Below are 17,511 nucleotides of genomic sequence, written 5' to 3' on the forward strand. Positions count from 1 at the left end.
CTTGAGCACCAGCATGAAACCAAAACAACTTGCGGTGCATTGTTGTGTTAGCATGCTAATGCTAGCGATCTTTATTATGCTCGTATCTTCACACTGCATGTAAATTTACCTGAAATGAGCGTGATCTAGAAACACAGTTAAGCAGTGAGTACAGTATGTTATTCTTCTTTTCTCTAGTCCCTCAATTAAACAACTTTTATACGTGAGGGGAGGAGTCAGCCGGCCGTCCGGGCGATGTAAACAAAGTGAAGATAGGACTCTGAAAACATCACAGACAGTGGGACTCGGGTGTTACACCCATTGTAGACAGTCATGACTCACAGAGTTATTTTCAGAGGAGATACTTGATTTCTACATTTAAGTGTGAAACATCACAGATAAAGACTTTAACACATCAAGTGACTCTTGTTGTAGAACTGCATAGGCAACTTGAACTCCCCCCTGATGACGTGTAAAGCAGAGAGGCGGAGACCATGACCATGTCCTAAGAATAACCCGGCCAGAGAGAAAAGCACAGCTCTTGAGATCGAGGGACAATTCTGAATTCACTGGATCTGTTGCAGAAAAAAACAGGAAGTCTGAAGCCGAAGATAAAGCCGCGTGCTCATGTGCTCTGATCTGTCTTCTTTCACATGCCTTGTGTTGGGTTGAAGATCAAATGGCCTTGGATTTACTCGTCTATGTTCACTTGGAAGAGGAACAAACTTCCACAGGACTCCGAAGTAAAACTGATAAAACAAATTCCTTTAATCCACAGTTTTGTTAAACAATCTTACTGGATGATTCAAAGTCAAGTTCTCCTGAATCAGTGAACGATACTACGGTAAAGAAACCATGTGGCTCAGTCCTCAACTGCCTGAAACCAGTCTAACCCTCCCACAGCACTAAAGAGCTCTCTCTCTCTCTTAAAGTGATGGTAACCTACCTCACTGCTCTAACAGCAATACCATACTGCTTTTAACAGCATGAAACCAAAACAACTTGCGCTGCATTGTTGTGTTAGCATGCTAATGCTAGCGATCTTTATTCTGCTCGTATCTTCACACTGCATGTAAATTTACCTGAAATGAGCGTGATCTAGAAACACAGTTAAGCAGTGAGTACAGTATGTTATTCTTCTTTTCTCTAGTCCCTCAATTAAACAACTTTTATACGCGAGGGGAGGAGTCAGCCGGCCGTCCGGGCGATGTAAACAAACTGAAGATAGGACTCTGAAAACTCTGAAAACATCACAGACAGTGGGACTCGGGTGTTACACCCATTGTAGACAGTCATGACTCACAGAGTTATTTTCAGAGGAAATACTTGATTTCTACATTTAAGTGTGAAAAATCACATATAAAGACTTTAACATGTATGAATGTAACTTGGCTCCTACATGCCTTATTCTGTTGTTGCCATGCGATACTGAATCTCGACTGATTGTTCCATCCTCTCTTTGTTTTCCATTTGCAGTGGCTGTTTGGAATTCTTCAGGGTACAGTGCCAGTGTTCCTGAATGTTTAATGAAAAGCAGTTGTTTTGTGAGTGTTACATTAGAAGTAATAATCCAATAACATGTGTATTAAACCTGGTCTACAAATAGATCTAAAACACCGTCGGGTGAGATGAGTCCCGTCAGGCGATGTTTGGTGACACTTTTTGAGTGGATAATCTTGTGGCTGAAATGTGGTCTAACAAGACTTCAGGGTGTTTTTGCATCCAAAAAAAGTTGGACAATACAAAATAACGTCCAAGATAGATCAGGTAAACCAGACTCGGAGAAGTGGAAAACCAATGAAGCCCGTCGCACATATCGCCATGGAGACGAAGGCGAAACCATGGTTACAGTCCAAACCAGCACACATGCATTCCATGTAGGTTAATGAACAGAAACCGTATTGACTTAATAGCAAACTTAACAGGAGGTTACAGTTACTGTGAATTATCGGTTCATCTTTTAAAAGGTCGACCTTGGGAGACTCTCGGAGTGCAGCGAGTACTTCCGAGCCTTATCCCGGTCCAGGATGAGAGAAACGTCAGAGAACCTCATCCACCTGGACCACGTGTCCTCCTCTGTGTTCTATCATTTCCTGGAGTTCTCCTTTTATAACAAATCTGAAGTCCTTCCAGGGGAGTTGGCCTCGCACATCCAGGTATCCAGGTTTTCAGATCTGCATGTTTCGACTTATCTGACCTTTTGTTTTCTCTATGCAAAAATTGAAATGTCATTCAAACCACCTCTTGCCTCTTGTCCTTTTTTTTCTGCTTCTGGAGGTCAGCTGTTACCTCCTGGCCGTGGACTTCCTCTCAAAGTGCCTGTCAGATCTGTCCGATGTCCTCAGCCCGGGTAACTGTTTGTCCTACCTGAGTCTGGCCCGGGAGATCTGCTGCGAGGAGCTGAAAACGACCGTGTTCACCTACCTGAGCAGAAACCTGCTGGAGGCGCCTCACCTCATCAAGTACGCAACACTTAACTTTATATTTGCATGACGAGAATTCATTTGCATTAGCAACAAAGACTGAACTCAGGTTTTTTTTTTTTTTTTTTTTTTTTTATTCTTGTCTCAAACACACCTTATAGGACTCTGAACGAAGAAGATCGGGCCGAGGTGGTGAGCCAGAGAACACGAGGAGGCCGATGTCTGTGCTGCCTCAGAAAGGAGAATCTGACTTCCTGGAATGACCCAGAAACAGAACTCGCTCGACACATGTTCACTCTGAAAGGGTCGGAGGACAGCAGCGATTGGCGCCTGGTTACAGAGCTTCCTTTCCGAGCTGAGAAGTGGTGTTTCACCACAGCGGTCCTGTTTAACTACCTGTACATTATAGGAGGCTTCCGGCAGCGTGTGAAGAGAGGCTGGGAGTTCAAGATGGCTTCCTTTAGGTACAATCCATTCACGCGCACATGGGTGGCCACAGCTCCCCTGATTAAGGTTAGACAGTCGTTCAGCGTGTGTAATGACACTTTACAAGCATTTCTCTTTCTTTTCTAAAAACACTAATGAAGACTGACTCCAATCTGTTGCTTCCACAGCACAGACGGCACTTCAGTGCAGTGGCCTGTGAAGGCAACATTTATGCTGTGGGTGGCTGGCACTTAGACTCTTTGGTGACTCCGGACTCTGGCACTGCTCTTTATACAGCTGTGGAGCGCTATGATCCATGGGAGGACACGTGGAGGTTTCTGTCCTCTTTGTCAATGTCTTTAACACTAGTTAGTGCCGGAATTCCATAACTACTAGAACTGCCGTAGCGGCCATTTTGACCGCTAGATTCCAATCTATGATCTCTCATGATAAATACCCAATTGAGAGATTAATGCATTTATTGTGTTAAGATATATTAAAGTCTTTCTATGTGATTTTTCACACTTAAATATATAAATCAAGTTTATCCTCTGAAAATAACTCTGTGAGTCATGACTGTCTACAATGGGTGTAACACCCGAGTCCCACTGTCTGTGATGTTTTCAGAGTTTTCAGAGTCCTATCTTCACTTTGTTTACATCGCCCGGACGGCCGGCTGACTCCTCCCCTCGTGTATAAAAGTTGTTTAATTGAGGGACTAGAGAAAAGAAGAATAACATACTGTACTCACTGCTTAACTGTGTTTCTAGATCACGCTCATTTCAGGTAAATTTACATGCAGTGTGAAGATACGAGCATAATAAAGATCGCTAGCATTAGCATGCTAACTCAACAATGCACCGCGAGTTGTTTTGGTTTCATGCTGGTGCTCAAGGGCGACATCTGCTGGATCAAAAAATCACATATAAAGCAGGTTTTCATGAAAGACACTGATGAATTGTGCAGATCTTTTCAGAATGATTTCTTTCCCCCCCAGAGAAGCATTTTCACATTATTTGTGGACTAAATCATCTCTGCCTTTAGGTTTGTCTCCTCACTGCCGCTCACTGACTTCCAGTTCACCATGTCCTTGTCCCATGATGTGCCCCTCGCCGCTAGCCTTGAACACTGTGTCTATGTGTTGGGATGCATCCAGAGGACAGGAGAGAAACTTCTGCTGCAGTACAACACAAGAGAAGGTAAGGAAGAAGAGAACACTCCTGCATTTTTGGCAAGAGAAATATCGGTTGTTTTTTTCTTATTCTTACTGTTCCAGAAGAGTTCTTAACACACTAATGTAAATGTATGAAATCAATGTGCTTCTGTATTTTCTTTGTCTGTTAAGACTCCTGGTCTGAACTGCTTCCCACCCTCACCAGAGCAGATGCAGACCTCCCTGCTCTTTACTTCCTGGGTGCCTCTGACAGGCTGCTTGTGATTGGTGGGAACAACTTAGAGAATGTGGTGACATCATTCTGTGTGCACTCACAGAGATGGGGAGAGGTAAAGATGTGACAGAAAACAAACATCACTTCTTCCTTACATGAAGGCTAAGTGATAGCTGAATTAAATGTTTGTCAGATAAAAGATGCCTTTCCTATTGTGATTATTATATACCCAAATAATATGTAAATAACAGTCAATGCTGAAATCGTGTCACTTTTTTCCTTTAGGTGCACGGGGCTGATAAAGTGGCATTGGCAGGACAGGGGACAGTTGTAGGAGACCATGTCCTGATGCCGAGTATAGAGCACAACGCTGTTATAAGGATGGATCTCCAAACGCTCTCTCTCAAAGCCCTGCCTCATCTACCCATATATACCCGCTATGAATCTGTTTTTTATCTCCACTTTTAAAATACTTTTTTTATGTTTTGTGATGTCCTGTTCAAATGTAAGGAGATATTTTCCCAGGGTCGGTGGGTTTTTAATCAATCAATCAATCAATCAATCAATCAATCAATCATTTTTTATTTGTATAGCGTCAACTCATAACAAGTGTTATCTCGAGACACTTTACAAAAAGCAGGTAAAATACCTTACTCATTGTTATGTTACAAAAAGCAGGTAAAAGACCTTACTTATTGTTATATTACAAAGATCCGGCCTATCCATCATGAACACTTTAATCAAAGCAGTAAAAGTTACAGTGGTAAGAAAAAACTTTCTTATTAAAAGGCAGAAATCTTCGGCTGGATCTCCGGCTCATGACGAAACAGCCTTCACAGGTCTAGACTGCGCCGGGCTTGGAAGGGGATAGGGGGAGAGATGGGATAAGATGCAGGAAGAGGGATAGGGAGCAAGGGGGTGGGGGGGTTATTTAAGGTCGACAGTTAGACTAATGCCCAAAGCACTGGGTATTATATACTCTGAGGAATAGAAATGACCAAAGTAAAATATTGTTGCATTAAACCATGACTCTCTTAGGACTTTGGCCTTAATTGGTCCGAATCTCAATAAAAATTATCTGCGTAAATAAAGATTATTAATGAAAAAAGGATTTACATTTGACAAAAATCATCCTTTCCTTGTAACAGTATTTTTGCACTTTAAGGTTTGGATTATATCCAAAAAAGATCACACAGTTACAGCAACACTTCTTTGTGAGGTCACATTTACCTATGCTCTTATCCAGGCAAAATCCTCGACTTTAATAACCTTAGACATCTTTTATTTATTCTCTTCACACTATTCTACCTCCACTTTCACAGTTTAATACTGCCTGCACTTTCAGTCTCTGAAAAGGAAACGTCACATTGGTGTAAGTGACATCCAAACACAGCACTGCAAGAGGATATACAGTTTCACAGCAGTGACCTGAAGGCACATGACACTTGAGGTTAGGCGCTCTCTGTATTTGGTGTCGTGTTACAAAAAAAGCATGTCATGAGGGAGGAAGTGAGTGAAAGAGAGAGAGAGAGAAAGAGAGTTTACGTTGGGGAAGAGGGGAGGAGGGCGGTTTGGAAAGCACAGAGACAACAGCCCTGATCTCACTACCTGAGGAAAGCCAATTCAAGGACACAGGAGTCACTGAGAGCATACAAGCCAGAGTACAGAAGAGTTCTACTGAATCACTGGCAGAAACAAAGTCACAGCTCGACTCCTTCTGATTGGATTCTACTGAATCTGGCCTGAAAAAGGTACAAGGGGATTTTTTTTAGTTCTGCATGTACTTGTGTTAACTGCTGAGAATTTTGCAGGTTTGCTATTGTGCAGGATTCTGTTTTTGAACAACATGACAGTAAAACATGTCAAATGCTTTAAATGAGAGTATTTTTGTTTATTTGAAAAGGTTGAGATCTTAAAAGGGAAGTTCACCTTTGTTTAATTGTTCAAGTAAAAATGAATGCTGACCTTCAACTTGTCTAATAAATCATCAGAGAGCTCATGTAATGCTAAAGAGCTTAACATTCAGCCATTGTTTATATTTTCATGCCCATCTGAGGTGTGCACACATGCTCAGCCGGTGCATGGCTATATCTGGCCATTGAACTTTGTCCCACTTAGTGACTGTTCAGTCAGATGACATGGAAAAAAAAGTAATCCTAGACCTGACAAGCTGGCCAATTAAACGGAGTAGTTTGTGAACTCAAAATATTTGTGTGTAGAATTTCACTCGACCATTGGAATTATGTTTAAGACAATTACTGAGCCTTTATTACTTTACTGTATTTTTTTTCCCAGCTGATATTTCATTTCTGAGCCCCGCATAAGACCGGCCTGCCCTATCACATTCTGAAACACTAGACAAACATTGCAACTTTACCTGACTGAATGTCCAAATTTTGAGTAATATCTATGAAAGTCTATACCAGTGTTTTTTGTAACTCTTTGAGAAACTTGTATAAGTAGTTAAAAAACGATTCTTGGTAACTGTTATATGGTTTAAGTGGTAAGGTATATATTATCAAAATATTATAACTGTGCATCAGATTCTGGATCTTTACAGCACAATACTTCCTGTGCAGAACTAATAGGAAAAAGCTTGAGCTATCTGATCTTTGAATAGTTGAAGAAACAGAATATCTACTTTAAGATCTCTTTAGAAAAAGCACACAAAGCTGAAATTGCATGAGTACACTGTAGACTTTAAATATATCTTAAAAGGCTGCTTTCACCTTTATTACTATATTTCCATTGGGAAGCCATGGTGACTAAATTGAATTCCATCTAATTTCCACGTTTGTTCTCTTTCATAGATGGCCGAGGCCCATCAGGCGGTGGGCTTCCAGTTCACTGTGCGCCCGGATGGCGTGGACCTTAAACTGAGCCAAGAGGTCATCAAAAACATCTACCTGTCGGGACTGACTGCATGGAAGAAGAAAGCCATTCAGTTTAAGGTACAACAGCCAACGCTTCAATTCTAGCTTTGACTATCAGTGTTGTAAAATGTCAACCAGTAACATAACAAACAAGCATTTAAGGTATAGATATTTCCAGACTACTCACTTACTTACATTGAAACATGTTGAATTTCATTTTCAGAATGGTGTATTGGCTGGAGTCTATCCTGCCAGTCCATCCAGTTGGCTGATAGTTGTGATTGCCATGATGAGCTCCTTGTATACTCGCATAGACCCTTCCCTCGGAATGATTGACACAATCAAGGAAAACCTGCCACAGAGGTCAGAAAAAAAAATCTCCTGCAGTTGCTATTATCATCTCTTTCCAGTACCTGCTGAAGCAATACTACATTTTTCTGTTTGATAATAATATCATAATTGACTTTTGTCTGAACAGGCACTATGTGTCAGTACAGACCCGAGCTGTGCTGAGCGCCATCCTGTTTGCCACCGGACTGTGGCTCTTCCTCATCTACCTCCTGAGATACACTCTGAAAGCTCTGCTCTCCTACCATGGATGGATTTTTGAATCCCACGGGAAAATGAGCGCTTCAACCAAATTGTGGCTGGTACATTTGACCTTTTGTCTTTCACTCACTCTTTCTGAGCCTTGAATTGTTTTGCTACTGTTTGCACTTCACCATATTGACAAGGCCATCCTTTCCATTGACATCATGTTCAGAATGAGAAACTCAAATGCTTTTGAACGAATGTATTCAAGGTTGTAAGTAATAGTAATGTACAACTCTTGCCAAGTGATTAGTAAATGAAGAGATGTTGAAAAGTGAGAATCTGAAGGGACATCAGGTCAAATTTAAGTTTGAACAACACTTTTAAAAGCTTTATATTCGATTTTCTGATCCAGCAGATGTTGCCCTTGAGCACCAGCATGAAACCAAAACAACTGGCGCTGCATTGTTGTGTTAGCATGCTAATGCTAGCGATCTTTATTATGCTCGTATCTTCACACTGCATGTAAATTCACCTGAAATGAGCGTGATCTAGAAACACAGTTAAGCAGTGAGTACAGTATGTTATTCTTCTTTTCTCTAGTCCCTCAATTAAACAACTTTTATACACGAGGGGAGGAGTCAGCCGGCCGTCCGGTCGATGTAAACAAAGTGAAGATAGGACTCTGAAAACTCTGAAAACATCACAGACAGTGGGACTCGGGTGTTACACCCATTGTAGACAGTCATGACTCACAGAGTTATTTTCAGAGGAGATACTTGATTTATATTATATTTAAGTGTGAAAAATCACATATAAAGACTTTAAAACTAGAAAACTTAAATTAGCATAATGCTAGCATTCAAACACATCCTAGCGAACGACTAGTTAGCTATAATATTATGTATTAGCCAGGAACAAAATTCCTAGGAAAGGCTTAAAATCCTTGCTGTTTTACTTTTTTGCTTTCCTCTTGTATCATGTAACACTGCTAAACTAAAAATATTAGCTTTAGGTGGTTAAATGCTAACGTTAGCTGTTTCCGACATCAGCAAGTGAACGACCAAAAAAAGTAGTTTTATCTTGAAATATGGCCTGGTTTTACTCTAGATGTTCAGGTTCAATTGTCTTTCCAGTTGCTGATCAAAATCAGGAAGTATTGAAATGAAGAAGATTTGTCAGATTACCAAACATTTATATAATGTAGGCTACAACTTGCAACTAAGCAATAGAACACTACAGTCACAGTGGAGCTTTCCACCATGAGTTTGACAACAGAGGATAATAGCAGCTGTGTTAATAAACCGTCTGGTCATCTGTTTAATCTTTGTGCCCTTTACTTACTTATGGTTAATAATTGAGTAAATGTTAAAAAAATATTTGAATTGTGTGTGTTGTTGATGTTCTGATTACTGTTTGTTACAGAGCCTGGTGAAGATGTTCTCTGGACGCAGACCACTCCTCTATAGTTTCCAGGCCTCTTTACCCAGGCTCCCGGTGCCCAATGTGGATGACACAATTCACAGGGTTTGTAATTACTATCCTTGTACGGAACACACTAACGACTTAGGCCCAATTATGTCTTGAAATGAGAGACGGGGAAAGATTCAAGACAGTACTGGAAGAAAAAACTCTTGGTGGTTTGTCATGTCAGTTTATTGTTATAAAATCCTTCAAACATTGCAAGCTGTGATTGCACTTACTGACCTGCATTGTTATGGAGTTACAGGGTCTATTGTATCAGCTGTGTTTCCACACAACAATGTTTCACTGTCCTAAAAAAACATAAACCTAACCCCCCCCCCCCCCCCCCCCCCGCAGTACCTGGAGTCAGTCCAACCTTTGCTGGACAGTAAACAATACAACCAAATGGAGATTTTGGCCAATGACTTTAAAGATTCCAAAGCCGCCCTCCTACAGAGGTATCTCATCCTAAAATCCTGGTGGGCAACTAATTATGTGAGTAGTGTGCTAAAGTGGTTTAACAAATACTGTTCAATGTTCTGTTCAATAACAAAGTGTTAACTTTATAGGTGAGTGACTGGTGGGAGGAGTACATCTACCTCAGGGGCCGAAGTCCTATCATGGTTAACAGTAACTTCTATATAATGGTAAGATAGACTGTCGCTAGTTGAGTGTATTATGTCAGTGGAGTATATTTGTTTGAATTCATAACAGATAAGAAAATATTAAAGGCTTTATGTGTGATTTTTCACACTTAAATATAATATAAATCAAGTATATCCTCTGAAAATAACTCTGTGAGTCATGACTGTCTACAATGGGTGTAACACGAGTCCCACTGTCACACTCTATTTCCTGATATATTCTATCTGTTGGATTCATGTAAAGGACCTCTTGTACGTGACCCCGACACACCGACAGGCTGCACGAGCAGGAAATGTGGTGCATGCAATGCTGCAGTACAGACGCAAACTGGAACGTGGTGAACATGCACCGGTAATGACTTTACCACTTCTCTGCTTTAACTCCGATCAGCCAATCAGCTTATGGATTAAAACATACAAACTCATCTCTTTGTCACTCTACTTCTTCTTCTATCCATTATCTTCTCACAAGCTCAAGTATAAACAATATATCAATGAATCTACTATAAAACTAAGTATTTATTTGATTCTTTTCTGTTCTCAGCTGAGGGCTTTGGGGACTGTTCCAATGTGTTCCACTCAGATGGAGAGGATGTTTAACACCACCCGCATTCCTGGGATCGAAACCGGTAAACAACTGTAAAGATAATGTACTAAAGGGAACATTCATCCATCTGCTTATACTTGTTTTTTTTTCAACATATTTTTATTAAAGCAAGTTCAAGACATACAGTGCAGTGCAGTTGGGATGCACATCAACATTTTTATTTTTTTCCCCCAGAAACATTTAAAAACCCAGTAACCCAGTATCACTTCTCCCTATAAACAACCCTCACAGTCCAACAAATAGACAAGAATTAAAGTGCAAGAGTGGAAAACTCACAAAAAATAAAATACAATAACTTAATAAAAATAAATAGATAAGCGTGGGAAAAAAAATAAAAGTACATTTGAGAAGAGTAGTATCAAAAAAAAACAAATAATAATACTAATAATAATACAAAATGACGAGACAAACATAAATAAAAAATAAATATTTATTTATATATTTTATTATTTTTTTAATTTATTTTTTATTTATGTTTGTCTCGTCATTTTGTATTATTATTAGTATTATTATTATTTATTTTTTTGATACTACTCTTCTCAAATATATTTTTTTCCACGCTTATCTATTTATTTTTATTAAGTTATTGTATTTTATTTTTTGTGAGTTTTCCACTCTTGCACTTTAAATGAACAAACAACATTAACAGGAATGAAAGTCGTTATGTGTATACAACACAAATAAATATGAAAAACAGTACAACCTGTAAAAGAGACAGAATCACACACACACACACACACACACACACACACACACACACACACACACACACACACACACACACCGTCTGCACAATTCCCCTTACTTCCTGCCTCTTGTACCCATCTTTTGGTTGTTGTCCCCTCCCCTTTAGATATCGTGCAGCACTTGACCGACCGCAAGCATCTGGTCGTCTACCACAAGGGTCGTTTCTTCCAGGTGTGGCTTTACACAGGAGGGCGCCACCTCTTACCCAGTGAACTGGAGACACAATTTCAAAGGATCCTAAATGACACGTCAGAACCACAGCCAGGAGAACTCAAACTCGCTGCCCTGACTGCGGGGAACAGGTAGGAAATCCAACAAAAACTTGGAACAGCACACACATGAACGTACACGAGGAAAAAAGCAGCTAAATAATCGTATTCTCACATCCTGTTTTTAGAGTTCCATGGGCTCGGACCCGGATTAAGTACTTTAGCCAGGGAGCAAACAAAGTGTCCTTGGACGCTGTGGAGTCAGCTGCCTTCTTCCTGACACTGGATGATGAGCCACAGGGTTATGACCCGACAAAGACCCGTTCACTGGATAGTTACGCCAAGTCCCTTCTTCATGGAAAATGTTACGACAGGTAGGCAGAGATATCAAGAGAAGGTCTCTGATATTAGCTCCAAGCACTGTTTCAAGGCTTTATATGTGATTTTTCACACTTAAATGTAGAAATCAAGTTTATCCTCTGAAAATAACTCTGTGAGTCATGACTGTCTACAATGGGTGTAACACCCGAGTCCCACTGTCTGTGATGTTTTCAGAGTTTTCAGAGTCCTATCTTCACTTTGTTTACATCGCCGGGACGGCCGGCTGACTCCTCCCCTCACGTATAAAAGTTGTTTAATTGAGGGACTAGAGAAAAGAAGAATAACATACTGTACTCACTGCTTAACTGTGTTTCTAGATCACGCTCATTTCAGGTAAATTTACATGCAGTGTGAAGATACGAGCATAATAAAGATCGCTAGCATTAGCATGCTAACACAACAATGCAGCGCGAGTTGTTTTGGTTTCATGCTGGTGCTCAAGGGCGACATCTGCTGGATCAAAAAATCACATATAAAGCCTTTAAGCTTTAATTGTCTCATCTCTCCCAGAAAATAAATCGTTGTTCCTTCTTTTCTCACAGGTGGTTTGACAAATCTTTCACCTTGATCTCTTACACTAACGGCAAAATGGGAATTAATGTCGAGCATTCTTGGGCCGATGCACCAATCGTAGGACACATGTGGGAGGTGAAAATGTCTTTCAATATTGTATCATAAAAGCAATAATTCACTGTGAATATACATATATGTGTATATATATTATTTAATTTAAATGATCAATCCACTTATTTATGTAAATACTGTAATAAACATCTTAATTGACTCATCTGTCACATAACTGCATTTTACTCATCATGTTACTTCAGCATCTTTTACACTATTCACCACTGCACTGTTTCATATTTAGTCATGTAAATATTAGTCTTTTCTTATTCTGTTTATTGTTGATATTTAATGTTGTACCTGTACATAAGAGAGCACAGTTCACTGAAGTTAAATTCCTTGTGTGTGTAAACATACCTGGACAATAAATCTGATTCTGATTCTGATCATTTTTAAGTTTGCATATATTTACAGCTGTCATTCTCTGCCTCTGTAGTACGTCCTTGCAACAGACTGCTTCCATCTTGGCTACTCAGAGGAGGGACACTGTAAAGGGGACGTGAACAAAGGCCTGCCTCATCCCGCTCGGCTGCAGTGGCAGATTTCAAAGGAGGTAGAGTAAAGCCTTTTATACAATATTTATTACCAGTCACTTCAATGTATTTTTAGCACAAAATTGAACTGGGATGTTTGTCTCGTTTCCTTTCTGTTAGTGCCAAGACGCAATTGAGACTTCATATCTATCAGCCAAGCAGATATCCGATGATGTGGACTTCCATGCCTGTTTGTTTAGTGACTTTGGGAAAGGACTGATCAAGAAATGCAGGACCAGCCCTGACGCCTTCATTCAGCTGGCCCTGCAGCTGGCTCAGTTCAGGGTAATGATACCATTTCCATTGTTGCTCACACTTGTTTTTGTGAATGTTCAACTTCCATAATTTACTTTTATTAGTAATTGACTTTTCTCCTTCTGCTTTAAAGGACCAGGGAGTGTTCTGTCTGACATACGAGTCGTCGATGACGCGTATGTTCAGAGACGGTCGGACGGAGACGGTACGTTCCTGCACCTCTGAGGCGGTTGCTTTTGTCAGAGCCATGGAGGACTCAGGTGCAACGGTAAGATGAAACCAGAAACACAAAGAAAATCAGGAACACAATTACATATTATATTATAAAAAAATAACTACTTATTTAAATTTTGAGGGTTCAAGAAAATGATTATGCACTTGTAGTGGTGGAATCAATCAATCAATCAATCAATCAATCAATCAATCAATCAATCAATCAGTCAATCAAACTTTATTTATACAGCACCTTTCAGACAAATTCAATTGCAGTTCAAAGTGCTTTACAAGAGTGCGAAAAAGTTACTGACGAAAAAGTAGTTTATAAAATCATTGAGAGACTAATGCACACCAATAAGAATTTAAAAAAAATATATGTATAAAAATTAAAAAATAAAATATGACACATAAAAGCAAAAAGATATTAAAATTAATACATAGGAGAAGAATATTTAAAATTGTAGTCGGATAAAAAAGACAATACAATAAAGTTAAGATTTGAATTTATATAAAGCACTATATAAAAGCCAGACTGAATAAATGAGTTTTAAGGGTTTTAAAATCTTAACCCCAGCAGAACCAGGCTTTTATTCAACCTTCCTGAGGGTCTGAGAGGAGCCGAGAATATTGAGACTTTTTAAACGCAGTCTTAACAGGAGTCGTTTTTATTCCTTAGCAACAAAAAGTTTCGGGTTCATTTTGGGTTATTATCCGGTTTAGAAGTTTCCAGTCAGTGTGTACTGTATGAAGGTTCACGCTTTGAGAAGTCACATTGTGCTTGCTAAGGACTTGGTCACCAAGACCCAGTGACAATATGTCTCTGAATGTCAATGCCCTGGACTCTGATCTTTCTGCTGTCCTGGCAGGGTTGAGGTGTTGTCCTGCTTTTATGTCACTATTATGTGCTGGTTGTCTCTCTCTGCCCAGAATGCCCAGAGACTTGCCCTATTTCGGACGGCGTCGGATAAGCATCAAAACATGTATCGTCTGGCCATGACTGGTTCTGGCATCGACCGCCATCTCTTCTGTCTCTACATTGTGTCCAAATACCTCGGTGTGAACTCCCCATTTCTGGAGAAGGTAATCTTGATCATCTTTGATCATTTGATAAATCTGAGCTTTGCCTTCACATTTCTTTTCCATACAACAACATGTCTTTTTTTTCTCCAGGTGCTTTCAGAGCCCTGGAAGTTGTCAACCAGCCAGACTCCTCAGCAGCAGCTTAACTTAGTCGACATCAACAAGTTCCCAAAATACGTGGGTGCTGGTGGTGGATTTGGCCCAGTGAGTTAAATTATCTAATGTTATAAGTAACACATATAACATGTTTTGTAAAATAATCTTATTGCATCTGTTTACTTGCAGGTGGCTGATGATGGTTATGGTGTGTCTTATATTATCATTGGGGAAAACCTCGTAACATTCCACATCTCCAGCAAGTTCTCCAGCCCCGACACAGTAAGAGCACAAAATAAGAGCGTGGCATATATTACCTTTTTTTGCAATGTGGCCATCTTCTACTGAAATCATGCTGAGGGTTGAAAGCTCAAATGTTTTTTTAAAGTCATACTGTCTTCCAGGTTGTAAGTATGGAAGCCCATTTCCGCCAAAATTATGAGATAATAAAGTCATAATAATGAGATAAAAAGTCGAAATTATGAGATAATAAAGTCATAATTATGACATTCAAGGATGCATCGCGGTCACATTGAAGTCTACATTCAAGGACTGTACATAGAGGCCCCTGGAGCAGAAGTCACGGAATAAACCACTTGAGCAAGGGACACGATAAACAAAAAGAAAATCTTGATCTTTATCTCATAATTATGACTTTATTATCTCATAATTTTCAACAAAGCCAAATTTTCAATTTTTATTTTTTTAACTGGTGGAAATGGGCTTCCAGGTTGTAAGTCATGCGCTAGTCTTTCAATTACAGCTTCTTGACAAATGAGCATCTGAAAAGACACTCGACAATATGAAGGGATTTCTGACCATGTTTCAAAGTTAAACAGTTCAAAACCCATTAGCCTTAGAAAATACCTAAAGCCAGCATTCATGTTCAAGCACTTCAGGCTAAACTCAGGTTAGCTAGCAAGTACATTTTCTCGCCGTTTTTTCCCCCAAAGCTAACATTATGTGGGCTAGTTATAAAGCCGTTTATATTGTAACTTGTTAAACTGCAAAACAGTGATAATAGCTTTTTAAAGGCTTTATATGTGATTTTTTGATCCAGCAGATGTCGCCCTTGAGCACCAGCATGAAACCAAAACAACTCGCGCTGTATTGTTGTGTTAGCATGCTAATGCTAGTGATCTTTATTTTGCTCGTATCTTCACACTGCATGTAAATTTACCTGAAATGAGCGTGATCTAGAAACACAGTTAAGCAGTGAGTACAGTATGTTATTCTTCTTTTCTCTAGTCCCTCAATTAAACAACTTTTATACACGAGGGGAGGAGTCAGCCGGCCGTCCGGGCGATGTAAACAAACTGAAGATAGGACTCTGAAAACTCTGAAAACATCACAGACAGTGGGACTCGGGTGTTACACCCATTGTAGACAGTCATGACTCACAGAGTTATTTTCAGAGGATAGACTTGATTTATATTATATTGAAGTGTGAAAAATCACATAGAAAGACTTTAAGTACTTGCTAGCTAACGCTAACATTATCTAGTAGGCTACTAGGATCCTTACATTGTCAGACTGCAGTGTATGGGTGATCAATTGTATTGTTTTATCTTGAAATATGATCAGGTTACCCTCTACAGTCTATGGTAGGTGGTCTATGGTTTCATTTGTTTTAATTGCATACTCAGTTGCTGATGAATCAGACTGCATCAAAGGAATGTTGTCAGTGATCCTTAAAGCTTACAACCTACAACTCAGCAGTAATAAGGGCATTCGAGATCTCACCCTAAGCATGACAAAGAAAATATAGCTGCTACTGGAATGTGGTTAATAAACATCCATCTGTTTAGTTATTGTGCTGTCCTTCAACACTCAACTCCATCTGCTCTTTCTCCCTTTCTGTTATTGCCTTTCGGTCTGCCCGCAGGATTCATACCGCTTTGGTCAGCACATTTGGAAGGCCATGCTCGATATCCAATCACTTTTCAAGCCTGAAAATGATAAGAAGAGGGCGGAGAATGCAAAGCACGTACAGCTGGAAAATGGGAAAAAGCACGCATGACAAGACACCGAGATGATTTGCTGCATTTGGTTCCATTTGCACATTTCTAGTTTCTTTCTTGTGTGGTGGGTCACATTATGGGAGCTGGTCATTCCACTCTGTCATCCACAAGAGAAATAGTTGTTACTCCTCTAATTTATTGATATTTATGAACTTCGGAGCTGTCTTTTTGATCCTAAAAAGGTAAAGATATGTCCTTAAAATTATGGAAATTTTTGTTTTCGGAAAGGTTCATTTTGTCAGTGTGACTGTATATAAATCAAGTTTTATGTAATAAATGTAAATATACTCTTTATACATGTTCTTTGGTTTGTACATATTACTTTTGTGAATAGATCTTCAAGATGTCTGGAAATATGAATCCATGATTACATGAGTGTGAATGTCTATGATTGTGTTGTCCATTTAAGGCTGTTTTGTTTTTGAGTAAAAACGATTAAAGTCATTATGCACCTATGACACAGCTCACTATCAGCAGCTTTTTGAAAAAAGAAAAGAAATCTAAACTATTACAAATAAGTTCATCATACTGGTTGATTTACTCGTAACTTTTCTGCATTTACACTTTTTAAGTAATTGTATGAACACAATCAGAAGAAGAATCTATTTTGTAAGAGAAGTTTATTTTAAGAGGTGTTGTGGAGGTCATTTATTGTTCCTGATATCCATTTGAACATTTACAGAGGCCCTGCTGATTCATCCAGGTTATGAGGACAAACAAACAAAAAATCTGGACATTGAACAGCTGGAAGTTGCATAACAATAAGTCAGGCAACTCTACTGAAGCATCTGCAACAAAAACACTGCAATCTAAATGATGCAATCAAGAATCACCATGTGACCCTAAATCTGATGACATACTGGGAATGAAATCATGACGTGATTTTTCTCCAGCAGAGGGGGTTTGCAGGTTTTTGCACCAGGGGGCAGCACAAATGCTTTTTTTTTTTTTTTTTAAATGATTCAATGTGCAGTTAATATTGGAAGTTAAAATATTGTTGTATTCTCGAATGCA

General features: G+C 39.4%; 2 protein-coding genes across 2 annotated transcripts; both read left to right on the forward strand.

Moving 5' to 3' along the window:
- Positions 1-241: 241 nt before the first annotated feature.
- LOC132972321 (kelch repeat and BTB domain-containing protein 11) lies at positions 242-5,132 on the forward strand. The gene is made up of 9 exons (XM_061035073.1): positions 242-823; positions 1,456-1,856; positions 1,947-2,135; positions 2,257-2,441; positions 2,564-2,915; positions 3,017-3,162; positions 3,873-4,027; positions 4,174-4,331; positions 4,502-5,132. Exons 2-9 carry the CDS (start codon positions 1,608-1,610, stop codon positions 4,682-4,684), a joined length of 1,617 nt encoding a protein of 538 aa, XP_060891056.1. The 5' UTR covers positions 242-823; positions 1,456-1,607; the 3' UTR covers positions 4,685-5,132.
- A 63-nt stretch (positions 5,133-5,195) lies between these two features.
- cpt1b (carnitine palmitoyltransferase 1B (muscle)) lies at positions 5,196-16,791 on the forward strand. Its single transcript, XM_061035072.1, has 19 exons — positions 5,196-5,967; positions 7,027-7,167; positions 7,313-7,452; positions 7,568-7,739; positions 9,046-9,147; positions 9,442-9,579; positions 9,654-9,731; positions 9,973-10,080; positions 10,273-10,357; positions 11,189-11,384; positions 11,480-11,665; positions 12,215-12,320; positions 12,733-12,849; positions 12,950-13,114; positions 13,218-13,352; positions 14,228-14,380; positions 14,471-14,584; positions 14,666-14,758; positions 16,362-16,791. Exons 2-19 carry the CDS (start codon positions 7,027-7,029, stop codon positions 16,494-16,496), a joined length of 2,364 nt encoding a protein of 787 aa, XP_060891055.1. The 5' UTR covers positions 5,196-5,967; the 3' UTR covers positions 16,497-16,791.
- Positions 16,792-17,511: the final 720 nt, after the last annotated feature.

Source organism: Labrus mixtus, chromosome 4, assembly GCF_963584025.1.
Source record: "Labrus mixtus chromosome 4, fLabMix1.1, whole genome shotgun sequence".
NCBI lineage: Eukaryota > Metazoa > Chordata > Actinopteri > Labriformes > Labridae > Labrus > Labrus mixtus.